This window comes from Corvus cornix, chromosome 2, assembly GCF_000738735.6.
Source record: "Corvus cornix cornix isolate S_Up_H32 chromosome 2, ASM73873v5, whole genome shotgun sequence".
NCBI classification, from domain to species: Eukaryota; Metazoa; Chordata; class Aves; order Passeriformes; family Corvidae; genus Corvus; species Corvus cornix.
Window position 1 is genome coordinate 79,107,564 of NC_046333.1, and position 27,114 is coordinate 79,134,677.

Consider the following 27,114-nt stretch of genomic DNA (forward strand, 5'->3'; position numbering starts at 1 on the left):
TTTAGCTCATTTTCTGCACTGGAGCTGACATGGTAACACTCCCTACACTAATCCCTAGCACATGGATACACTGCTGTACACAGCAAAGATTGCCTGTCCAAATACCAGCAACTCAGAGATTTCACTACCCACAGCTGGCAGTTCAGTATATTCCTGTCTTCCTTTAAGATCTTTAGGAACCAGAGAGTTTAACCTCAAGTCGGCCATCCTTGGTTACATTCATTTCTTACTCATCAGCCCCTCTTTCAAATGGAGTCCTTCACTAACACCCTCTGTGGTGGGGTTTTAATGCTTCCTGGCAATATCATACAGTATGTTACATGCAAAGAACATCCCATTATATTTTCAGGCATCTTCTACTACCAGTCAGGTTTGCATGGTTACTGAAATCTTCTCAAGAAGCCAGATGCTTTTGCTGTGTCATTCTGAAGGATCTCTGTTGTGCCCTGGCCTGAACATACTTTTGGATTTGGAGAAAGAAAAAAACTATTCCTTTTTCCTCTATTCATCAACACATTAATAGTCCCATCTGAGAATGACTTACAGTCAACAGGAGCATATGCAGGTATGTGTTAGGCCTCTGTCCATTGGGAAGACAATGTAGGTTGCTTCCCTGACCATGGAAATATTATCTAGCCAGGTTTTCTGCTTAGCAGTTGCACAATGGCCTTCAAGTGGCTGTGTTCATCACACATGCAATGAAGAACTGAGTCCCCAAACTCAACTTTAAAAGTACTATCTCATGCACTGACTTTAAAGTCTGGCAACCTCTTCTCTTCCTAAACTATCAGTAAGCAGTGACTGGGGTATGTTATCAAGAAGAAACACTTAAGAGTCTTCTCTTGAATCTCCCTGGCTCTTTCCCCCCCTTTCAGCTGTGACATTGACTGCCATTCCCTATGCTCTACAATGTTCCTACATCAGGGCCTCACACCAGCTGCTCTGACTCGTGTTTTTGGTCTCCACTCTCTATCAGTCTGCAGTGCTGCTCTGTGGTGTGCAAGACAGTCAACAACTGTACCCAACCAGTCTAAGTGGCATTTGCAGCCCCAACTACACAATCTGGTGAAACAGAATACTATCATTGCTTCAAAGCATTTCAATAGATTTACAAGTAGAAGATCTAAAGCTAAAGCTCATCATTCAAGCTTTGTGCAGCTAGAAGCTCTTGCACCAAACTGCAGGTTCTCGTGCAGAACTCCACTCCATCAAAACATGTTGGCTGTCCCAAGCAAGGGGCTCATGGAGAGGGCCAGAAACAGCACCCTCCTGTTTACATGTGAGCCAAAGAGTCCATCTCTGCTACTTGAAACTACAAGTGCATTATTTGTCTGTAAAGCACTTGGCTAACTTTTCCCGAGCTTAGTGTATCTTCAGACAAGAACCATTCCACAAAGCATGTGGCCATCTACTTCCCTGTCATGGAAAAAGCTTCCAGTGGCTTATCCTGGTCAACAGCTCCTTCCTGAATATCTTCTGTCTTTCTATATGTAAAACATCTCTCTCAGTTGTCTCTCCCAGTAAGTAAACTGTGAGCTGTTAAAGCGACTGTTTCATCACCTGACAGGGAATAGCAGAAAAGAGTAGGGAAAAAAAAAATTCTGTATACAATGCAGCAGCAAACAAACATTCTGTATTGTTCCCTGACCTTTCACTTCATTTTGAATTGTGAATAGCAGAAAAGGGAGGAAGACAAATATACACAATGAGAAACTTTTCTGCTTTATGTGTTTAGTTGCAAATCCCAAATCTTTATGCTTGAAAGTAACTTTTCTTCATAATGAATCTGGAATGCCTAAAAGTTGTGGGAAATCTGTTCCACAGTTTAATACTAACTTGAAATATAATCCTTCGGTCTTTAACTGGGAACATCTGGTAGAACACTCTGCTGGTCGAAATCTACTAGCTAATAAAGACCATAATACATTTCCACAGTTAGAGAGTTACGCATGTTTTATATAAAAGCATTCATGACACTACAAAGCACTCAACACTTAGAGCAAAGGCAAATATTATTTTGTAAGGCATGAAGGAAAGATACATCATTGCAATTTAAAATGAATTTCATGGCAATAAAGTAACATACTTTTTCCTTTTAAAATACAGAGCCCAATTAAAATATAGCCAAACCTAAACTGTCAAACTCCTCAAAGCAAGAGATCAGACAATTATGTCAAATATGTTTAATTTTTTTCAAAATAACTGATGGCAAAATAAAATATTTACATCATGTCATACTGTGTAAACATGTAAGGTCACTGTACAAAGAAATATACATGCAAAATAAAGCAAAAAATTTAACTAAAACAATAAAGGAAAAATAATACACAAACATAATGAAATGAGGTTGGTACGAATACACATCCAGTTTCGAAGTCAGTTGTTTTCTTTTAAAAAGTTTCTGTACAACTTTACAAAAAACCAAAAACAAACAAACAAAAAGAATAAATAGGATACAGTGGAAGCCACAAAGCTCAAAACTAACCCAAGCTAGGTTATGGCTTAAGACCCATATATCTAACTCTTGAGGGATGTCGGCTTGGTTTCCTTAAACTTGGCATTTCACACAAACATAGATGACAACACACCAACATGAACTCAGTGATGCACAGAAAACCATCTCTGTCTTTTTAAATACCTCACGCTAATATTACTTCAACCTTAAAAACAGTTACTAAGACAATTACATTACATGTCCAATTCTCCTCATCTGACTGCTACTTTCTGAATGTATTCTTCACCAAAGAGCACAAGATTAATTTGTTCATTTCACAGAAGGAAGTAAAAACACAGATTTGAAAATTCTAAAAAGTAGTTAAGTGTTGAGACTCATTTGGGGAAAGTCAGACTTTGGCATTTTAAATATAATAATAAATTTTAAAAAGTGTCACCCTACTTCTTAATCAGTTTGACATTTGGGATACCAATCTCTCTCTCTCTTCAATTTTTTTAATAATCCTTAAAACTGACTAGTCTCGACTAAATTCTATGCTAACCCTCATCTTAAACTAATAACAACAGTGTGGTACAACACACCCGCCCTTGCCCACCCAGAACCCCCAATCACACAAACAAAACCATAAAGCTCGCCATACTAAGTATGTGCTTTTTCTATATATTTATTACAGTTACAACAGAGGTCCTCATAAATAGTTGCATAAAATGTTAAAGCCACAACATTGCACATGATATGAAAGAAAACAAAATCCCAAATGAGTGCATTTACAGTATTTCATCCTGCTGTATATACTGCTTGACAATTGGGTCAGCAAGCTGGGCACCAACCCAAAGTTCTTTTCTAGGGGGACAGTGAGTACTGACCCAAACTGAAGACCCGCACAGTGGTATACCACCATTTAGGAAGGAGGGGGGGAAAAAGGATCAGAGGAGGGGGAAAAAAATTTCAGACCGAAGGCAGGTAACAGTCTATATACAAGTAAGGCCTACATTTTATCAGAGCAAAACAATTCATTCTATTTGTATGCAAAATCTTTTGAGGTTGGATGCACTTAAAAGCAGAGTCTGATCTCAGTGCAGTGCTACGTGAGATACATACAGGCGAGGCAACTGGAAAGCTCTAGGACCAAGTGAAAACCAGATGTTACAAATGAAGGCTGTACCAATGGGCAGCCATTTTGGTGAGTCTTCTCCAGGCATGATCTGATTTTTGTTTAACACCAGTGCTTTAAACATAGGCATTTCTTCCTTGAATAAATCTTGAAAATGGTAGCTAAGTTCACTTGCAAAATTCAACTCTTGTTTATTAAAAAAATTATTTTTTTTTTTGCAGAAACCTGAATAAAATACTGTTACTGTATCGCTTGTGACTGCTTTTTGCAGAGTACAGTGCTATTGTCCTCCACCCCCGTGAAGTCTGCATCTCCAGTCCCCCGCGCCGCCCTGCGCGGGTCCCTGCGGAATGCATTTGCACACGAACATTCACTAGCAGCTGGTTGGCTTGGGGTTTGCGTTCCTCAAAATTCAAGTCAACCGCTGATTGGCAGAAGGAGTCTATCTCCAGTCTGATTGATTGGCAGGAGGAGTCCATCTCCAGTCTGATTGATTGGCAGGTGAAAGAGAATGAGAGAGAACTTCAAGCAAGGTCAAACTCTTGGCAAGAGCCTGCTCTGTAAGAAGTTTTTAATGCTACGGATGGGTCGAACATCATTCTGGTGTTTTCGCCGCTCAATGAACGAAGTCAGTCTGGATATATCAATGCTGTCAGAACTTTTGCTATTCCCCAGCTGCAGCCATTGCTCCTGGAGGGCCAGTGCAGCCGAGGGACGTTTAGCTGGGTCATCCTGAAGTAGGAAGCATACGAAATCTTTGGCCTTCTGGCTAACTCCTTTGAAGTAGTCATCTGGGAAACTAAAGTCCAAGCGGCAAATATTCAGGCAAGTTTCCTCTACACTTTCATCCAGGAAAGGAGAGACGCCACTAAGAAGGACATAAGTGAGCACTCCAATGCTCCAAACATCTGAAGTGAGTGAAACAGGATTTCCAAGAATAATTTCAGGAGCTGCAAACTCTGGGTTTCCAAGTAACTGGTGGATATAATACGTGGTATTGAGCTGGACTGCGTCTCCAAAGTCAGCCAGTTTTATTGTTGGCCTAGTGGAACTCTGGTCCACCAAAATATTTTCAGGCTAGAAAACACAAAAGCAAAAGTTAAAATGTCTTTTTTCAAGTCAGTCTAACCCACATTTAATGCTCCAACTCAACTGGCTTCCCAGCCAGTGTGGTCAGCTCTAGAACATAAATAGCTGCACACTACAGGCATTACTGCTGAAGGCCATCTCTGCAAAGCTCTGAGGCTTTACCAAGGCTTCCACAGACCAACCAGCAGGTGGGTTCTTGCCTACTACAACATGCAATGAATGTGCTTTAGCTGCTGGCACTGTATTTTTTGCAGGAAATATAGTTCTGCCATGTAATTCTTCAGTTATTCACAACATCAGCTTTGCAAAGCTTCACAGGAACTGGGTTTCAAAACTTTAGCTTCAGGAACAGAAATTACAACTAGAGGGTGAATAAAGCAACTGCTCCATTTGTTTTATGAGAGAGACAACAAAACCCTTGCATTTAAAGACTGGAAGACTTTGTATTTGCATGAAACTTTCAACAAAATCCAGCTTTATTTGGCAACTCTTTAATGTAATGCAGCTATACAGATGGAAGACAAGCCCTGTTAAGAGACTATGACAGCAGAAGATCCCGTTGGATGCACATGACTTCAAGAGAACTGCCCCATTATTGGTGAGCTGAAAGTGGAATTATTGCTACAGTTTTATTTCTGAAGCTACTGCTGCTGTAGCTGTAATCTCTGCAAAGTAAGAGCAGCTTACCTACAACTAGTTTTTAATTAGTTCATCTGTATGTACCCTGTGACCAGAAAAAGTACTGGTGAACTCTGTATAGCACACTAGAAAAAATTTAATGGTATGAAGACACAAAACTTCTGCTTGGAAAACAGACGTACATGGAGGGAAGAGACTCAGGCTCTTTTTGCTTTTTCTCACTATGACCCCATTTGGTTAAAGACACCCTGTCTGCAAAGATGACTTGTCAATGCTAAAATTCCTTATTATTCATATACAGGTGTAAAAAAAAAAGTAAAGATTAAGTTTTTAATTAATGTTCCCATTAAGACCTTCTCACACAGTTTTTTTTACTAGAATGCATCAAACCCTTGCGGCTCAAGTAACACTCAAAGGTAATAACAAAGGCCCAAGGAGGCACCATTCATGTGGATATCACAGCCCTCAAAGTACAAAGATGAGAAAGATTTTTGCAGCAAAAGAGGAAAAGCAGTCTCTTCCACAATAAACTCTATGCTTCTTGAGAAAGAAATTGATTTCTGCTCCAAGTTTATCAGAAAGTAAATAAATGAATGAATAAATGAATAAATAATCAAGCAAAACTTCCTGTCACCAATTACTTCCAACACAAAGGGCCACACAGGGCAAGCGAGCTATAAGGAGAAAGCATAGGGAATCGAAAATTTCTGCTTTGCTGGCTATGGGTTATGAGTGATCTAAAGCATTTGGGGACGGAGCCCCAAGCCATATCCTTCATGATTCTCTCAAAGCATTTCAAAGTTCTGTGTTCCCAGTTCCAAGTTTTCTAAAAGAGGGAGATTTTTATACCTGGAATGATGCATACTGCCCAGAAACCCATTAACACCTCACCTTTAGGTCCAAATGTGCTATTCTGCAGTTATGAAGATACTGCACAGCTTCCAGAATCTCTCCCAGGTAGAGCCTGATCTTCCCTTCTGTGAGGTTTCCCCATCGCACAACATAGTCTAGAAGGCGACCCTGGTCAGCCCTGTTAGAATTACAAGGTTGCATCTTGGATTAATCCATGCATCAGAACTGAAAAAAACCCCAGGCTACAGACTACAGCAATAACTGGAGCCTGCAGCACTTACAAGACAAAGGACTAGGGTATGAATAGGAGATTTCACATCAAGCTACCAGATCACACAACATTCCTAATTCACTTTTGCAGCCATTTGATACAAAAAGACTGTTGAACCTTCAGACTAAGATAATCATCCACATATCAATTTAATGTCTCTATTTGTTCCCTTCTGAGTGTTAAATTCAACATTTTAGTAACAGCATTAGACAACTGCAATATTTTACTTAGGTGTTTTCAAATTTCTATGAAATCTTAGAGCTCCTTATTCATAAACCACTATAAATGCCCCAGAAAGTCCCCTGTAAATATCACATTTTACAGATAATTTAGAGTCCACACACATTTCTAACACTAGTATGTAGTTGGTGGAGGTCTCAAAGGTGTCGAGAAGGCCAATGAGCTGGGGATGCTGGAGATTCTGCATGACTCCAAGTTCATGGGTAACCTGGTCTCGCTTCATCAACTTCTTATTCACAAACTTAGTGGCTACTGCTTGCTTGGTTCCCTTCTGGTCACACTTCTTAACGACAGAAAATCTGCCCCTGGAACACAACAAAGGAAAGAATTAACAGAGAGATGCAATCAGGACATACTTTCGAAAGATATACTCCAAGAGATCTAATTTTAGATCTCCAATAAGCTACCCCTACAGAGAAGTTTCTGGGCATGAGAATTTTCAGTGCATGCCTCTACTACAAACTGTGTCTGTATAAACTTGACAGAGATCTGTTATATCACATTTGCAGACAACTTGTCAGAGTAATATCCAGCTTTCAAAGGTCATCATTAAGTTGGACAAGTGTATATTCTACATGACTTATTTTGCCCATTTTCAGACTCCTTCTGTCTGTAATTTTCATACTCTAAATAACATGGTTTAGGAGAACTTCACTACAGAAGCAGTCTCGGTCACTGTAAGGCATGCTTAAAAAAATATGCCTTAATCTATGATATCACTTCAGCCTAACTGCATTCTGTTTAGGCAGTGCCACCTAGTGCTGGCAAAATTTTTGCTTCCTAACTTCTGTTTAATCCAACAAAATTCTGGCCTTTTAGGCTCACACATTAAGTATTTTTCAAGGAGAATTTAATTTTTTGAAAGAGAAGTCAATATTTTGACACAGACAGCTTCAGAGATCAGCATACAGAACGCACCTGCCAAGCTCAGCCACTTCACTATAGTGGGAATCAAAATTGTCTTTCCAGATTACCATGATCCCATCACTTCCAGGACCTAAACAAACAAAGAAACAAACAAACAAAGAGAAGGACAGTATGTCCAAGATTTAATATACTCAGATCCTTTGGCTATGAGGGGAATCACCCCCTCCTGTAAATCCCAGTATGACACATAGGGTGGCAGCAGGACAAACTGGATTATACACCACAGGAGCCCAGCCAATGCAGCAGAACAAATTCTGTAGTGGAAACAATTCAGGTACAGGGGAACTCTCTGTACAGGAATGAGCAATCTTGGCAAATTGAGGAAAACAGTAAAAAGAAAAGACATCTTACATTATTATCTCATAATCAATAATACACCTACCGGTGGAAAAAAAAGTGGCCAGGCAGTGTAGCAGCTACGTTACAAAGCAACTCTTACTTTTCAGGAAAACACTAGTTTAAAGACCAAAATTTCATTTTCAGCCTCTTTTATATATTGCAACACACTCATCCTAAGGCTTAGCTACTGTCTGTCTTGGGTCAGTGAGCAAGAAGTGCCTGAAATAATGAACACCTCAATATGTTGTCAGTAAGGCACTTACTGTGGCTGCCAATAGGCAGAGCTCAAAGTGGCACCACTGAATATAAACCCCCAAAAATTTCAGCTGAGATTTGGAAGAGACACATCTTTCACAGTCTGGTTTAAAATTCCAGGAAAACAGCAAAGCTCTTAGAAAAAAAGGGAAGAAAGACCACATTTTGAAGAGGGTTGGGACAACTGTGTAAGTCCCCATATCAGCTGGGACAGACATACACAGAGTAGCACTTCGTATCTCGGGGTTTTTTATGTGAGTCAATTTGAGACAGAGCCATTGTGCTAAAATCTATGAATTAATTCTCACTGATGGAAAAATATATGGGCCTCACAATGCACTAAAGGACCCAGACATTATAAACTGCCTTGTAAGAAAACCTGTAATCCTGCTATTTTCCCTATTTCTAAAAATGGAGAATTATGAACATTTAGGAGAAGAATAAGTGAACATACAAACACACACCAAAACTTATCACTATGTCATCAAACGCATCAAGCAAAAATCTTTTTTCCCCTTTGCTGTCTGCCCCCAGAACACAGGCATTTTTTCATCTTTGCACGTTTCCTTTTCATTCCCTCACAAACATTCAGGTTGCCTTGCTTCAGGTACTGAAATAATTTAACTATAGATCAATGATGCAAAGACAAGAACTAGTTGTATGTTCTCCTAAACACTGTGGCTTTACAATCCAAGCAAAGGATAAAAATAAATTACGAAGTAATGCTGCTTTTTTCTTATCTGTACATTTTAGAAATTATGTTAGCATAGGAACATTCATTGAGACTAAACTAAGAATGCTGATGATAAAATATGATTTTATCAGCGTGTTTGAACTAGTACTGGCAAAGTATAGTATAAAATGCCACAAAATCATACACATGTTGACAGTAGTGTGGAATATATTTATGAACCTCTAATCAGTTACATCCTAAAACTGCATCTATTCCTGCTGAAACAGGCAATATATTACAGGTAAAAAGGTTATGATACTCCTTTAACAAAGGGGTGCCCAAGAGCTGAGCTTTTCTTTTCACTGTTCTACGGGTACCAGACACTTTAACTGTAACTAGGCTTTAGAAGAAGGCAGAGACAGGCCTACCTAAAACTCGTAGACTGGCGGAGGATGAAACCGAACCCATGTCGTTTGCAGCTATACACGTGTAGATACCATCGTCTTCCGCAGTGACGCCGACGATTTTCAGCGACGCCTCTCCCAAGTCACTGGGAAACACAACAGCAGCCATTAACTTCCCAGTAACTTCACAGTTACTGTAAAATCAGATACAGTTAGGTGGATATTGTTTGGACTTCTTGTTCTCCAGCCCTTATCTCTCTGGATGAACATTACTAACCCTGCCCTGCTGGATCAGAAGCGTCCACCAGAACCTGAGCACTCTGTGTCCATCCAGTATCTTGGAATGTCTGCTAGAAAAACATCCCGACTGACACTCTCTCTCACCATGTCCCAGGCTCCACCGTGCTGGAAAAATCAAGTGCTTCCCCTGTTTCTTCCTGCTTCCTTTACCTATTTCAAGTTTTCGGAAGCCATATAGAGACAAACATCCATCACTGTTCCTTCTGAAAGGTTCGTTTCCATCTGTGACTCCCAGTAAGTGTCCTCTGATCAATCATTTGTGCTTTCAGAGCATTCACCCCTTGTAAGAGAGGGCTTGCCCTTCAACATAAAAGGCACACTTCACCACAACTCTGGAGACCTCAGAATTTAGGAGAATGAGGATGGGAGGAAACTGAAAAGGACTTAGGTTTACTCTCTGCTCCAGGGCAGCAACAGCATAAAGCTATGTAAGACCAGAACAGAAAGGCTCTGCAGGCTCTTCCTTAATCTTTCTCACTGTTCAACCACCCATTTTGTTTGATGGTTTGTCTTTAAATGTCTGCTGAAATCTTCCTCTGTGCAATAAATTTCTAGTACTCTTTTGACTATCTGCTATGGACATGAACAGCAGATAATTTAATTTGCAACAGTCTCTTACAAATGTGGATACTTGGCAAGTCCTCCCTACCCTTTTCACTGCTAGGCTCAAACCAACCCTAATATTGTGCTGTTTTTTCATAATCATGCATGTTTTCAAGATCTTCTATCATACTTACTGCTTTCCTTTGGATTCATCTCAGTTACTACGAATCATTTTACTGACTGAATCAAAAACTATTTGCAATGGTCTTCACCACACAATTCCAGGGGGAATAAAGAAGGTAAATTTTAGGAACATAGGAAGATGACACCCTTCCCCAGCTCAAAGAACATTTCAGGATTATTTCTAAAAATGTGTCAGCCACAGCTAACATGATTTACTGGATATAATTCTGTAACAGTAATGAGTAAATGTAGCAAATTTAACTCTTACACATCTCACAACAGCTCTGGATGCAGTAGTAAAGCTGCCACACTGCCTTTGTCTCCCCATTAAAAACAAACGCAAAACCCAATGAAAAGAAAAAGCAGGAGCAGCAGGAAGTAAAGAACAGTATAATATGCCGTCAAGTTTTCACAAAAGAGCCCTTCATTCTGAATTAAGAGTATAATTCATAAATACGGCATTTCCTCACACTGTTAGTTTAGTTACTCATTAAACTATATTTTCTGTATATAAAAGATGCTTTTCCAGAAAAAAAAAATATTTTTTTTTCAGTGCAGCTTCCCATTCCAAAACAACACAGTTTCTCCTATTAATCAGGTGTTTGAGTTACCAGTTGTTCTGTTATGTTCTGTCATAGCAAAGCTAAACCCAGACAAAATTGTTAATATCCACACTTCAACAATGAAGAGGGATGTTGCCAGATCAGCAGTAAGCAGGGGCTTCTTTGCAAAACACTGTAGTGTGATCTGAAAGCCACCAATGTAAATAAGGGACTGGCAGGATCTGTCACAGTACTGACATGTCACAACATACTGGGCTGTTTCAAGGACCAGGTCGGTGTGACAGAACCACAATGGCTTCTGCAATAGCTAATCAGAAATAGCAGATTAATTTTATTTTGATTTTAAAAATCAATTGTGTAATATTGTTAGCCTAGCCATACACAGAAGTTATATAACATTCCTGGAAAATCTCAGCTGTGAAGTCTTTCTGTGTGAGAGCAACCCTATCCTCATGCCTCAAAGCCCAGTGCTGTCTGGTACCAGGGGTGCAAATTAAAAATCTAACAGTTTCAGCAGTTTCTGTTGAACATGACACAAATTACCTGTACGAAATGCTGTGATGACCGTCATTGCTCAGTGTATTATGATCAGGACCTTTCCAAGTAACTGACGCCTTGGGGCGACCACAGACTTTACACCTAAGCACGATGGTCTCTCCTGTCTCACATGTTACCTCACTCAATGGAACTATAAACTCTGGGGGAACTGGAAAAATAAAATTAATGGCATTAGGTCAACAGAAGCAAATACATTTAATTTCTATTCCTTGCACTCTTTTCCATTAGACAAAGTAGTACTTTACGTTCCCAAGGTGTGTATATCCCTCTACTCTTGGAGCACATCCATGGTTAGGCCCCTTGCTGAGGCTCTGCAGAGCTAGTGCATTTTTCTCCACATGAACTTGGACACAACACTACTGCTGTGCTACAGATAACCCCGAAGCCTACCATGGTGAACCAAGCACCCAGTTTATGGCAAGCTGAGGAAAGTCTACAGTGAAAAGTATTTAAGGATGTGCTCAGCTAGGCTATCTTTATATCCAGCCAAATTTGCAAAAGCGAACACAAAACACTTCATCCACTAAGGCACTGTAGTGCTTTCCCTTTTCCACAGGCAAAACTGAAGAAGTTTGTTTCTGTGTATTAAGCTAAATCCCCAGTTTGGCTCTGACCCCAAAATGCCACTATGTTTGTCCTGATCAGCCTCTACACTGGAGAGGTCCTGAATGTTCCCTAGGGAGCAAGATTAAAAAAGAAGAAGCTCCAACTCCTAGCCTTGTACCTTTTCAAATTCAGCAAGGCCCCACTTCCATACAGAACAATCATATGGTCCTTGTGTTTTATGTTGTTTTGGACTTGTGAACTAAAAAGGGTCCTTGCATCTTAAAAAATAAATACAATGACATTCATTGTAGCTCATCTAAAAAGAGGCTATGTATATTTTTGTAGAAAGCACCCAGTTCCTGACATAATTCATATCAAGCAAATAATGTTTTTATCAAATTATATTGACTGAAACTTTTAAAAATTAAAACAACTTACCATCATAAATGTAATTGGGGTTGAGAAGCTGGAAAGGAGAAATTAAAGAATTAATGTCCTGATAATCTTATAATAACTTAAAGAATGGTAGAAAACCAAGCACAGAGATGGATCAAAGTTAGCTGTACCCACAAAATCCAAGAAACATCTGAATACCACAATTTCTGCACCACTCTATTCTTTTTGCAGTATCTTTTAGTTGTATGATGCTTGCAGGTTCAAAGGTTATAACCTTCTGTTTTCAGATTTGGCAAAGACTGTCCATTAAAGCCACTGCTGCCTTTGATTCCTTCCTGTGAAGTTCTGACAGAGGCTGCTTTTAAAGAAATCCCAACCCAACTTCTTTTGGAAACTACATCTTTGAACACTTACTTTTACAGAAACCTTGTTGGCAAGTCCTTCTCGGGATTTGCGATAACCATTTTCTAGCTTGCCTTCCCTTTTGCCGTCTTTATCTTTTTTCTCAGATTTCTTCCTTAATCGGAGTGCTGTGTGCCAAGACGTTGACTTCCTGAACACAGAACGTGAAACTCTCATCAATTCTTTTCAACTCCCTGCTATGTCCTATACTGTCTAATTTCATGTGTCATTGGAAAAGTATGTAAAAATGTTATTTCTACGTATTACAGTACAGTAAAATGAAATACATTAAGTATTCCATAAGAGATGTCACCCTTGGCTAAATCTGTGAACAAGCTAGTAATGTAGTCTGGAGTTCAATATTCCTTGAAGTCACTGCTCCACTGGTAAACTTGCTATATGAAAATGCAAATGTCAATCAAACTGAGCAACAACCAGTATGAAACCCATACCAAATACAGCCTGACTAAAGCTTTACACAAAATTCACACTTTGAACTTTGATACAATTTCTTCCATTGCAGATATAAGAGAGAGTTGCTCCTAGCATACAGACATTTTCAATAAGTTTGTGGCTTTTTGGAACCCTCCAAATCTTGTTTCACTTGAACAAACATTCCCTGTTTTCCTTGACAGAGGTGTCTAGAATGGTGGCTCATTCTATTAAATAAACAAGTTAAAACCAATTATTGCTGCTCTTAGATCACACATTCTCTTCCCAGAAGATTGGGCTATTGCAACTTTTTAATAAAGAGTATGTGCTTCTGGGATCTTTCTTACTAGCTTGTATTTTGAAGTTTGCTAAGGGACCTCTCAAGTACTCATTCTGCTTGTTGTTAATTTATTTCTCAATGATCACATCAACTTTTGGCCTTAAAGGTTCAAAGCCTTCTCTACATTGGAAGTTTTCCCTTCCTCCCCTTCTATGCCCACCCAGGCACTCACTTGATGGTTCCATCAGGGTTGTCAATGATGATTGCACTGGTATGCCCCAAGACATAGCCGGGAATCCAGCCCTCGGCTGCGGGGCACTGATCAGTGGCGGCTCTGAACACCAAAAACATGTTCTGTTGGTTGCTGGCTAGAATCTGCACGACCTCTCCTTGGTAGACATTTATCTCATCCTCCTTCACTGCCGTGTAATCGTGTGTCACCAGCATGGTGGAGATATTGCTACTGCTGCTACTTTCACTCTGCAAGCATCAATCAGAAGCAGAGAGAGCAGGGGGGAAAAAAGAGAATCAAGTTTAAAACTCATGAAGAAGACAGGCTGTTCTTGGCCTGCTACATTACCTACCTAATCCACTCTGTTTAAACTGTAGTCAAAGAAAAGTGCAGTGTTTTCCTCTTTTAGAGCTGACTGTGTCTGTTTATCTTGTGCATTAGTCTGCTATTTGAACATTTTCATGTACTGCTGCTGCACAAGTTTATTCCCAGTAGTTACACAATATCATTTCCTTTAACTAAGAGTCAGTTTATACATAAATCTCAACTCGTCCTCCTTTCAAAGCTCAGACACTGAACCTTGCATATTTATCAGGCATCAAAACTACAGTACAAGCATGTAAGACAGTTTTAAGTTACTGAACTTACACGGTGTTGTAAGTTCAGTTTCAAAATCACAGTCATTAGCTCATAATCACTGGAAATTCCAACAATGAATAATACATGTAGTCTTTCCTAGCACTGTATGTCAGACCTCAGGCACCAGCCTTCTGCACACAAAACATGACAAGGTACAAAAGAACAAAACAGGGTTTTGACAGCATCTCTCAAAACCACAAGACTTATCTCTGGTTGGATCTGTATGACCACATTTATTCCTTTAAATGCAGAGGATGAAGTAAATTACTGAAATAAGAAATTATTAATTTGATGGTCAAAATAGACCCACTAAACTATAAGAATCCCTTCTAATTGATTAGTAACTATGATAGCTGAGCGTTGTTACCTGTTTATCATATACTTTCAACAACTGTTCATGATTTTGTTCATTTCCCCAGCAAGCATTTGTGGAAAGCTAATTATGGCTGAGAAGGTGTACATTCAAAATCATATCACTTTCAGAACAAAAAGCCTTCTCCTGACCATGAACCTACTGGAAATTATTATTTTTTAAAACTAAGACTTATTTTGTCCATTTGCATGTATTCCTTATATGAAGTTTAGTAAATGGAAGTGTGAAAACTATCTTCAGATTACACAACCTACTCCCTCAGTAATTATTTCTTTCTTGAAACAAGTTAAAACCAAGGTGAATGGCCTATTAATGATGTGGCATGAGGGGGGTGTGTGTGTGTGCCTGTCTTTTGTCTCTGTCCTTACTTCAAACTGTTTCAGGTCACTCAGTACCAGTGAGGGCTCACTATGGCTCAGTAGAAGCTGAGCTGAAGAAGGAAATGAGTACCCAGGTTCCTACTACATATAGAGCATAACCACACTAGTACTACTCATGTGCCAGCAGCCAGTGGAAAGCTTGGCACTTAGGATTAAAACAGCATCATTTTTTTCCTCAGAACTGTCAAGTATCTCTCAAATATTGAGGAGATGCCGGGGGGTCAGTTGACAGCATGGTGCACTGGGAGCCCTGAACACTGCGTTCTCTTGCAATCTGCTAAAGGCCTTGAACAAGTCACTCCGTCTCTCTGTGCCTGTGGTTCCCTGAGGACTCTGGCTGAGAGACCAAGACATTTGGAAAGGAACAGTCTCAGATTACTCATTCATAGCATGTTTAACACCTGATGCTTGGAGTGCCAGTGACTCTGTACATTTTATTTGAGCTGGACTGTTATATGCAGCTGAGTGACTCAAATCATCTTTTTGCCATATTGGACTGATGAAGCATATGCTACCTCAGTGAGAAAGCTCTCATTGTGGATTGCAACTCTACTGAAGGATATTTACATTAACTTCAGATGCAGTATTTCCACTGGGAGAACTCATTTTTTCTAGTTTAGTGGATGGCCTGCATGGCCTTTTGTATTAGCAAGTCCTTTCCATGATTCAGGCAAACTGGGAACAGCCGAACCAAACAAATTAAGTCTCATTTTCAGTCATTACTTAAATTAGGATGACAACTTGCTACATTCTTTTACCTAGATGAAAACCAACTCTACTCAGAAAAAGAAGCTTTTGTTGACTTCTCCTGTTAAGACTTACAGGGAAAGATGAAGGGAAGTTGCAACATCAAACTAAGCCTCAAACCTTGCCCCACACATTACTCCTGAACATACTGTTTCTTAGCATGCAGAAGAATTTGTGTAACTGCAAGACTGACCTTTCTATAACATAACATTTCCTTCTGACATTTAAGTCTTGAAGGATCATAATAAACTCTGAATATTTCTTATGTTCAACAGGGACAGTTAAATCTGTTAAATAAACAACTGTCTGGTAACTACAAAGTGACAAATGTTCTTGAGAATGTGTTTATACCAGAATTCATTCTCACCACGGAAAGATAGCCTTTCCTTTTGCCTTCCAAGGAAGTAATTATTCTTGCACAGTTAATGTTTTCTTACTGAAAGTACTTCTGGTCATCACTGACCCCAACTATGGGATTAGAGGAGGATCTACGAACAAAATATAAAAAATTCCTTCCATATTCCTCAACTAGCAAAACTTACTCCTTTTTCTTCTTAGAAGTAATTTTTCTTTAAGTAATCAGCCATAGCCATATGTGCATGTGAATATACATATACCAACGGTTAAATTAAAATAAACCTTCACAACCCATTTTCTCCAGCTTGTTCAATGTGAAGTGAAATCCTGCTAATTGGTCTAGAAATGAGGTTATAAATGAGGACTTACAGCCCATCTCAATTACCAAACTAGAAGAGTTATATAGCTGTGAATATATAGTTGTGAAGCAGAAGGCATGCATTCCAATATTACGTTGTAGAGTGAGATAAAAACAAGCAATGGTGTCTTTGCTGAGATAGTATTAAAATCCAAATGTTTTGAAATCTCAGTGCCATCCCATCTTTCCCTTTCTCCTTTTTTAATAGAACAACCTGAATTAGTATTATACAAGTACCTCCATCTTGATTCACATACTATACAGTAATGGCAAAATACTCAAATCACCCCAGATATTGCATTGCATCACAACACATCATGTAACATCGCATCACATTTTGCTAGACTGAAGATAAACACAAGACAGAGCTAAACCAAATAAAAAGCTGAAGGAAGATCAGGATAAAAATACAAAACATGCAAAGCGTAATTTTTTTTCTTCTGAAGCTATTATAAAAGTAAGTGTAAGAACTAAGAAGTCACGAAAGCTTTGTGTGTTAAACAGTTCTATAAAGAAACACATGCATTTAAAAAAGGTCCAGCAAGTTAGGTGATTTGCAAAACTGGTATTGCATACCATTTGTAAGAGAGTGGAAAAACAAACATTCATAAACACAATGCTTAGTGAGAGAAAAATCAAATGTGAGTTTAAAAAGAAAGGCACCATAACCTGCCTACCATGTCCATGGCAAGTGCCTCAACATTTTTGCTTTATATTTGCACATGCCCCTGTGATTGCTGTGTTGCTTTCCTGGTGGACATTATTAGAGATAACGTAGATTCTGTTGATACCCCCGATTTCTGCACAAACACAACAAGTGCACACTAAGAGGCTGAATCTCCAGAAACCCGAAACCAGTTCTTCTTACAAAGGAGAAAAGAAAAGTGGAGCAGGTAATTGTTTGGGTTGTAGTAGAAGTAGGATTATTCTCACTAGGTTTTGTTGGCCTGTTTTGAGTGGATTGCAGAAAGCTTCCTTGATCAAACACAGGATTTAAAAAGAGATTGCTGTACAACAACTAAGGCTGAAAGGAGAGGGGGAAAAAATAAATTAATAAAAAAATAAAAATCAAGCAGCCCAGGGAATGTAGATGTCTCCACGAAGTTAAAACTCAACAGGACAACGGTGGCAAATTCGTGCGTGAAAGGGAAAAAAGCCCCAAGGCAATCTGCCAAAATCTTGAATTCAGATATAAGTGCTGTTGCAATGCATACCCCAAGGTGCTCTGGCTGCCACGCTTCAGCATGTTAATTATGTGCCTTCAAATTAGAGACCAAAAAAAGCAAGGACAGCAAGTTAGTAGGTATCAGCCTAGTGATCTACGTTTTCAGCAGAGGCAGAAATTGCATCTAATGTTAGCAGTTGCTTTTGTGTCTGTATACATAGCCGTGTTTGCATGTATACATACACACAGGCAGACACTCTGGGTTTTTTAACGCGCAGAAGATACTGGAACAGTTGATTATTTCAGAGCAGTACAGCACCGGAGAGCCAGAAGTTAGTATGGAGAATGATGGCAACGCACAGAAAGGGAGCGTGGAAGGTTTTAGAAGAGCTCGCAGGACAGAGGTGCTCCGCTCTTACCCCATTACTCTGGGTGGAGTGAACTGACTGCTCGCTGGTCGAGGAGCATGTGCTCATGCGGTCTGTGTCCTTGCTGTGTGAAGAGTGGCGGTGGCCCTGCCGCTGGAGGGAGTCATTGTCCCCAGGGAAAGTGAAGGAGCCAGGGCGGCTGGCTGGGGATGCTGGGATGGAGCTCCAAAAGGAGCCCTTCTGCAGGGGGCTGCTGGGTGGAAAGGTTTCCTTGCCAAAAGGAGAAGGGAAAGTCGTGGATAGAGGAGAGTTCATTGGAGAGATGGCTCCTGGCCTTGGCTTCCCAAGCGTCAGTGATCCTATGCTGTTTCTTGTTCGACTGTCCTCTGAGATTCCACGTGAGTCTTTCTGGGCTCCATCAGCTGAGCCAGAAATGTTTCCTGGTGTCTTCCTGGGACTTTCAATAACTTTCATCTTGGGAATCTGTTCAGCTTCTCTCTGAGGACCATCCAGCTCTGCACTGGGAGTGTGCCTGTCTGGCTGGCTCAGGCCAGTTTCTAAGGAGGTGTTGTAGTGTGGCAGGGAGTGATTGTGAATGGACATACCTGACATCTTGTCTGCCTCTGCTTGGGCCGAGGCTGCAGAGGAGACCAGGACTGGGGAATGGTGTCTGACAGGCTGGGGGATCCGGGATGGCCGGCTACGGCTGGAGCTGGGGATGCCACTACAGCTGCTGGGGCCGCCGCTGTTACCACTGCTGCTCCCGCCGCCGCCTCCACCACTGCTGTGGTTCCTCTGGTACTCGATCGGGGACGTCAAGGCTGCAGTGGGGGCGAGGGGGAGGCAGTCAGGGGAAAGGGGGCAGGAAAGGGAACAGGAACAGTTTAAAACAGACATGTCTACTGGCAAAAAGGGGAGTGCTGTTCAAATAAATTTCCTTAGCAGTGGAAAGATGCCACAGACTTCAAGCCACTTTTCTGTATCTAACCTTCATGATCAGCTGTATCTACCTATACTAAAGATTAAAAGTCTGAAGCTAAGAAGAAATATTTTCCTCTAGGACCACACTGTCAGTTAGCAGCCAAGTTGGGAAAAAACAGGTCTGACTCCAAATTCTCTGCTTGTTGTTGCTCATTACAACTGTTTACAATAACCAACAGATATAAAAACAGAGCAAGAACCTTCTAGTGTCACAGCAGACAACACCACCTTCTACTTTTCTCCTGCAGAATCTGAATGTTGTTGCCACAGTAAGATGCGACAACAATGGCCACCAAAACAACAGAAGCAAAACACATTCTGAATAGATGCTTACAATTCCACTTGGGTTTAGCCTTTAAAGGCTTGCAGTTGCTTAAAAGGGGTACACAAGCTCTCAACGGATGGCACCTATCTTGATTCACTCCTACAAAACATTTGGAAAATTTCACCAAGAGAACACCATGTAAATTCAGACTACCACTCTTATAATAAATGCAAGCATCTGTTCTGAAGCAGAAATGCGGCACATATCCCCCAACTGTTCTGTATTAGCTCAGGAAAAAGGCAACTTGCAAAACATTTCAAAGCCAAGAATGATGAGATGAAAGTAATCCAGTTATGAACTTTCAGTAAAAGAAAATAATTTACCATTTAAAAAGTTGCGCTGGTTTTCCAAAATTTGGTTAATTTCATGGATCCACAACTGACGGACTCCCGGACTGGCAGAATGCAAAATAAAGGTCTCTGTGACATCGCCCGTTCTTGATGTTAGTGCAAATTTACATGGATCACTGTCCACATTTTCCTCCAAGGAAAGGCAACTCACCTTCATGAAAGAAAAAAAACATGTATTTTATGAGAAACATACCTTTAAAATCTTTCTTAGGAGTTTAGAGTCAAATCTTCAAATGATAACCACTCTTTCCTTCAGTAAAATAGTACCATAAAATGAAGTATTCCAGTAAACTAAGGATTAATGGATATCTTACTGACACACTGTGCCTGAACAATACCCAGCAGGTTTGCACAGCCCAATGTTCTCCATCCCTCACTTTGCTTTCAGATTAGTTAAAATGCTGAGCCTGCTATGGAGCCCTCTCTACCACTGGCCCCCACCAAAGGCTTCAGCTGCAGATACAGCAATGCTTTGGACCAGGCTGCTCAGCCAGAGCTATAAACAGCAGGCTCAGGTGGCAGGCAGAGCACCAAGGTGAATTAGGGGAAGCAGGGTCCGCCCAAAACACTTCATGAGGGCTGCTGAGCCCTAATATCAGGGTTTATTTCAGGGAAGCTTGAAGTGGGAAACACTTATTTGTTTGAGGAAGAGCTGACATATCTAAGAAGGTCATACTACTTACAAATGTTATCCACATATCTGGGTATCAGAAAGGATATAAAAAGAGTTATTACCTCTACTTGCAATGACTTTGAAATGTGGCATACACACAGCACAGAGCTGAAAACTAAACTCTTTGTGAATACTTGTCCAGTGCTTTGTGCCAGAACACCTGCTTTGATATGCTTCACGCAGGAAGCATCAGAGTACTGGGATCTGAAGATCTCCACTTACCATCGGAGTGAGAACAAATTTGGTAGGAAGTAATTTCAGGAAATGACTGACAGCTCATTGTGCTCTGTGATTGCACATCTAGATGTCACTAGTGACTGCCCACAGAACGAGAAACTGTTACCTTAGCAGAGTTCGGGCAGGGGACACAAAAGACTCACACACAACAGTTACCTTGATACTGTTTTTAAACAAGAATCCGGGCATGGAGAAACCTTTCTTTTTATCTAGCAGCTCACTGAAAATGACAATCTGCTCAAACAGGAAGACCCGTCTCTCCTTGCAGCGTGGTAGAAGTCCCGCATCCTGGTCTGTAACCAAGAATGTGTCCTGGAGCAGGAGCTTACCCTGGGCTACAATTTTACCCTAAACACAGAGGCAAGCAGAAACATATTTAGTGCAGTTCTTAGTTTCTTTCCCCAATCAACCCTTATGAGCACATTCTCATGCCAAACAGCTTTGTGTATTTCCCACCTTCTGACTGTCATTGACCATTATATATTCATTTCTCCTCCTATACACAAGATATTCTTGTGCTGATTCTCAAAAAAAAAGCAAACATCAAAAAGAAAAAGACAAAACAAAAAACCAGACGAAAACCCACAAATCCACTCCACCCTTTTCAATTCACACTGCACTCTGAGGTTTGTAACACTAAGGCTTTAATTTCTCTATTCTCAATAACTCCAACAGTTACTGATATATTCTTCCAGGGTGCTGAGTAGGGGAAGAACTCAAGTTCATGTCTGCATCACAGAATATAAAGAGCTTTGCAAGTAGAAGGTGTGACTGTGGCCTGGCTGGTGCATACTGCTTCAGTAACCAATTTCCATCTCTTCTAGACTTAGCAAAACAAGGAGGGCTACAGCTGCCTCAGGTACATGACTGACCGTAGTGACTCCTCCTTTGTCTACAGTGCAGAAGTCAGGTCTGCTCACCTGCTGATAACTGATTATTACACTGCTTTTCAAGCCTTTAGTCAACAAGGGAACTGTAGTAACACGTGCCCCTTCTAGGTTACGCAGAAGGACTTACCTAGTGTGACTGACACAGCAGGTAATGTTTCCCAGGAAAACCTCCTTGACAGGGCTAAGACTTGATTTTTCATTCACTGGTTTTTGCACCAGCTAACCAGATAGTGAGGGAGCACTGTACACATTTCTCCCCACAATATTAATAGTTAATTTCTAGAGAACCTGACAAAATCTCTGAGCAAAACTCCAGCCAACTTACATCAAATCCTTGCAGGCGGCCAACATTCATCATGTCATTACACCGTTTTGGTACTATACACATGACCTCTACAGCTTTCTGTTCAAGACAAATAAAAAGTCAAAGCTTTATTTTCCAGAAGAGTTAGCAGCATAAAATTTTGTTTCATTTGATACGGTTGCTTTAGAATAGAAATGCAAGAAGTAAACACTTATAATCACTTTCTCAGGAAGATCAGAAAAGGAAAGTGACTCTGCCAAAACAAAAGAAGTTCAGAGTTAAAAGAATTCATATCACTAAGTGAAAATGTCTCAAGTACCTCTAGTTCTGTTGTGTCAAGATTAGCTTTTTTAGAATACTTGAGGAAGTCCTGAAAAAGAAAAAAAAAGTCAAGTAATATTTCTTTTCTCATTAATCATCAAAGAGAAATCTGAGAAAATCTGAATTTGATACCTCTATCAGAATACAACAGACTGCAGAAGACACACCATTTGGATTTAGCTCATACAAAAACATATGCTAAGGCAATGACCTCTGTGCTACACAGGGCTGCTCTTCAGTAAACACTTATGTGATATTAAAATGATTGCAGGTGTAGCTGGAGAAGCTGTCATGAGTCCCAAAAATTTGTATGACTTTTACATCTGAAAACAGTTGAGAGTTCCTTCTCCCATTCCTATGACACTGGTACAAATTTTAAACATTTCCATGGCCTAAACATTTGGTCTTTAACTGTTAAGAGAAAAAACCAAATTTCTGCCCAAGCGATCTACTGCAATTTTTATAACTATCTGCATGTGCTCAGGAAATAATCAGATGGCATTGCTTACAAATCTGGGTTCTGTTAGGGAAAGGGGTGGAACAACATCAGCAATAATTTAAAAAGAAAACATATCTGTTAACACAACTCACTCATCTCAACATCACTTTACCTTTAGTAACAGCTGGTATTTCATAATTCTCTGCACAGGTTTTATTAGCAAGTCTGTGAGCTGAAGTCTGTGGCCCAGGCGTTGCTTTAGATCCTGAGAGTTGTAAAACAAACATTTTTGTTTGTTCAGTTAGAAAGACCTTTGTTTTGTTCAGTTAGAAACACAGCATTCATAGCAGTATATGGAGAAAAAAAAAAAAAAATATATATAAACAAGGATATATCAGTATTAACTGCTATCAGACCAGAAATTGGCAGAAGTTAGAGATGAATCTAATCTTCAGTTTGCAAAAGCTGAAGTCCTTCCCCTTATCACCCTTGCTTCCAAGGTATTCCCTTCTGCAAGCATGTTTCATCTCTTTTTTTTTGACAAGGCTGCAGATTGAAATGTAATTTTTCAGTCAAAGGTTGTATACAGCCTATTTTCAACAGTGACTTCTGCTCATCCAGAATTGCTATTCCATATAAAATACACTGGTAACTGCGTGGGCTAAGGCTAGTAAGGATAAGACTCTACTGATTAATTAATACCTTATACCTAACCTTTAGTTTTCATCTCTAGGAGTCTGTATCACATTTGAGAAATCAAAACAGAAATGGCAAGCAATTGTAATTGAAAACATTAACAACAATATCTGCTGCATTTTTCTGTTTTGTTTTGTTTTCTTGTTTGATCAACAGATTTGATAATCCACATATCCTCTCTCAGGGACTTACCTCAAAAAACGTATCAATGTATTCTGAGACAATGTGCTCAGACTTTGGTTTGTTTTGGCAGTAAACTATGTACATGTGCAACCTTCTCTCCTAGAGGAACAAAGATACAGAATGATATACCATTATCAAAAAAAACACACACCAGATTGAAATGGAGTACTACTTTAAGTAGTACAGCAGTTCCAATGTATGAACTTAGAAAGAACCCTTTAAGGAAAAGAAGTAGTTACATATGCAGAAACTACAGATTTGAAAACACAATTATTTGGGAACATCATTATAATTTTAGAAAGGCAACACAAGTGAAAAAAATTCCCACAGCTGTAAATCTTCCTGAATAACAGGTGTTCGGAGATGACAGCTCAGCAGGTCCCACAATAAAGTTAAGCATGAAAATAGTTATATTTTTCTTTTACCAAGAGCCATGGGAGGCTGGACAAGATGACCCCACAGTGATCCCTTCCAACCTTAACCATTCCGTGATTCTGTAATGGAACCTTTGACATACAGTATTTTTTATTCTATTTTAATGATCTGATTATTATTCAAATTTATTAGAACAATAACCTCCTCCCATTTACATGTACAGAACAGTTAGGAGAAAACTTTCATGTCTTTTATTTAGTATTGGGTGTCCTATTGGAGATTGGGTGGGGATGTAGGTGATGAAGCCTGGAAATGGAGGCACAAGTATTTTTTAAATCTGATTCTTTATTTTGTGCATGTACTTTTAACATCAAAGCAACAAAGAAAAAGAGAGGAAATAACTTCACCTTTTAAGATTCATTCTTGATTACTGACCTTGCTGGTTAAGAAGTACAGACATACCTACTTCAAAATCTTTCCTATCACTTTGCTAGGATTGGTTTGCTGTTAGAGGCTTTGCTTCCCAGAGACTTACAGAGTACTGACCAGTGAAGATAAATGGTAAGAAAGAAATGGAAAAATAAGATGGAGATTGGAAAGGACACAGGACACAGACTAAGAACAGGAACTGAATCATGTTCTAGCCAATAGGGTTTTGCTAGAGGATGCTGTAATAGCATCACAGCTTGCCTTTCCATCTGGAGTGGTAAAGGTGCCTTTTGAAGACAACTCAGTTACAAATAATACCAGGAGAAATAAAGTAAAACAGCAATCAGAAACAGGGAGAGCTACTTCCTGCAGGTTTTCTACTTTGCCAGTGACAAATTCTCAGAAGGGGAAAGGATACAGAATTGGAATGCACTCAAACTGGAATAAGAATGAGCCTCTCTCCTATTTTTATTTCTTATATTCCGTGCTACTGCATGGACACCTGGGATTAGAAGGCAGGGGTCACACGAAGTGACAATTCCCTTGCACTGAAGTGTAACTGAATAGAGAAACGGAGCCCACATTCATGTCCCCTCTCCAGAGGAAGGTACTGGGGACAAAGACTAGAGCATATACTTGTTCTATTTATAAGCTCTTAAAAGCTATCTCTCCACCTCTTACAGCGAAGACCATTGCACAGCACTTTCTTATCAGTGTTCTACTTAAGAACCAAACATGTTGGTCAGTAGCAGCAATAGTTTGCCAACAAAGACATTTGCACTTACATGTTTAACAAACAGGGATCCCAGCTTTTCTGGATCTTCAAGGCACTTCTCCAACTCTCCTAAAAAGAAGCTGAACATAAACAGAATAAACACTTCTTTTTTTCTGACAGTACACATTATAGCAACAGGTAATTGCAAGGCAAAGTGTGTCCCCTATCAGCAGCTTTGGATATTAATGCCTGTCCAAACTGACAACGGCAACAGTGTAATATTTCAATACAGTTTTTCAAAAGGACATGCTGAATCCATGCCAAGATGAAAAAAAGCCCTGGCGTTCACTAATAAAACTATCAAATTTCATATATATTGACTGAAAGCTTTCCCGTTCCTAGTCTGAATGCTTGAGATGCTAATATTTCCATGCTAACCACCCCTAAAAAATTATTTAGACTGCATTGTTAGAGAGAAAGCCATGTACAAAGTTCTGTCCACATTAGAGATCCTCAGTTGAGGTAGTTGCTATATATATACATACATATACATGCATCCTTCTTTAAAGCAAATCTTCACACCAACATCTGTAAGCTGAATTTACATTTTCTACAACTCAAAGCACAAAACCAACTGCATTTACCTTGTATCTGAATATCTGAAGAAATAAAATAATTTCTTAAATCCAGTCTAGTATTTTTTAGGTACAATACTTACTCTCTGTGCCAGTCATAAATCTGGTGAATGTTTCCAAACACAATCTTGTCTTTGCCTTTCATATCATCAGGTACGCCGTCTTCCTTCATAAGTGCCATATAACCCTGCAACAGTGCAAGTGAATTCACTGTGAACATTCTTACTTTAAAAAAAGTGAGTTGTCTTTTAATCCCCCTTTTGCCAGAAGATGTCCAATGGCAACAACTTGCTTGGGACACAAAACCAAACCAGAAAACAGCTCTATAACAGCATAACATAAGGCACAGACACAAAGTATCACAAATTGACCTGAGGCTGTCTACACATCAGTGCCCAGTGCTAGAAAAATGAATTCACTCTAGCTAATTTAGCCTGTGTGAATGGGCTCACAGCAGGAAGGAAACTTCCACAGGCTTCTCCTTACTGCCTGAAGCAGCTGCAATGCCTTGCCAAGTGGGGCTGTTCCTGAGCACAAGTGCAGCTTTGCTTGGCGTCTCTTACATCAGTCACTCATGCTAACCCCACACCAAAGTGCCCTGAGGAGGAAAGCACTGCTCATGGGACTGCACTGCATGGACTACTGCTTGCAGTATGAGCAAACCAAACACAAAAATCTGAAAATCAATTGTTAGCAAGCATTCTGGCTGCAGTAAAGTCCTTCTTACATTTTCCCATAGTCCCATATGATTTTTGGTGTCTACACAGTCGTCTCGCTGAGCAATTCTATCATATAGTTAGAGCTGGGAGTGTTTTTAAATTCTGCAATATTCATGCAACTCTATTCCTTCCTTTTTCCCCCCCTAATACTTCTATTCCTAAATAGGCAGGTTGGGTTTTGGTTTGCCAAGTATATGTTTTGATGTCTAGCATTTTCACCTGAAATTATTTTGTTAGTTACAAAAATACATCTATTTGTAGACTCCTAATTCACCCTTTAAATACTGTAAAAACATTATCAAGAGTGTGTGATCTTTCCTTCTCTCCCTCCCTCCAAATTAGAGTTTAAGAATTGAACCTTATTAGGCTAAAATTCACTGTCATGCTCATTCTTTCTGCTCTTCCAAATGCATCTTCTTGGTAGCTGAAGACTGAAGGGAGAGGTGTGATGTTATCTCATTTTACGGCAGGGGAAGCTAGGAAGTCTAAGAGAAGCCTAGCAGTAGGAGAGGAAGGAGGACTTTCAAATCTTGGATAGCTGCTCCGTATGCTGAGCCACAATGCTTTTTTTAAAAAAAATTTAGATGTGCTAAATAAACCCACTATCTACCAGAGTAACATTAGGCCAAAGGTAGTGTTTTAACAAAAAAAAAAAAAAAAAAAAAAAAGACAAAGAACTACGCTCCTCAGGAGAACAACAAGGTGGACACAGTAACAGGAAGAAAGGAATAAAATCTGACGTAGTATTTTAATACATTAAAA

The 27,114-nt window shown here is 39.8% G+C and overlaps 1 protein-coding gene across 3 annotated transcripts in view; it reads right to left on the minus strand.

Moving 5' to 3' along the window:
- Positions 1-1,935: 1,935 nt before the first annotated feature.
- TRIO (trio Rho guanine nucleotide exchange factor) overlaps positions 1,936-27,114 on the minus strand; it is a 248,434-nt gene continuing 223,255 nt past the window's right edge. The window contains exons 40-57 of one of the 3 annotated variants that reach the window (XM_039549487.1): positions 25,717-25,820; positions 25,069-25,138; positions 23,489-23,578; positions 22,773-22,865; positions 22,160-22,210; positions 21,862-21,939; positions 20,803-20,994; positions 19,710-19,887; positions 18,132-18,901; positions 13,694-13,941; positions 12,762-12,900; positions 12,390-12,417; positions 11,391-11,553; positions 9,283-9,404; positions 7,579-7,657; positions 6,765-6,965; positions 6,189-6,327; positions 1,936-4,646 (exon numbers count right to left, since the gene is read on the minus strand). In XM_039549487.1, coding sequence (XP_039405421.1) covers positions 4,104-4,646; positions 6,189-6,327; positions 6,765-6,965; positions 7,579-7,657; positions 9,283-9,404; positions 11,391-11,553; positions 12,390-12,417; positions 12,762-12,900; positions 13,694-13,941; positions 18,132-18,901; positions 19,710-19,887; positions 20,803-20,994; positions 21,862-21,939; positions 22,160-22,210; positions 22,773-22,865; positions 23,489-23,578; positions 25,069-25,138; positions 25,717-25,820 — 3,288 coding nt within the window. In that variant the 3' untranslated portion in view covers positions 1,936-4,103. Of the gene's footprint in view, positions 4,647-6,188; positions 6,328-6,764; positions 6,966-7,578; positions 7,658-9,282; positions 9,405-11,390; positions 11,554-12,389; positions 12,418-12,761; positions 12,901-13,693; positions 13,942-18,131; positions 18,902-19,709; positions 19,888-20,802; positions 20,995-21,861; positions 21,940-22,159; positions 22,211-22,772; positions 22,866-23,488; positions 23,579-25,068; positions 25,139-25,716; positions 25,821-27,114 lie in introns of those variants that run through there. The other 2 variants (XM_039549488.1, XM_039549489.1) reach the window with 2 other exon arrangements.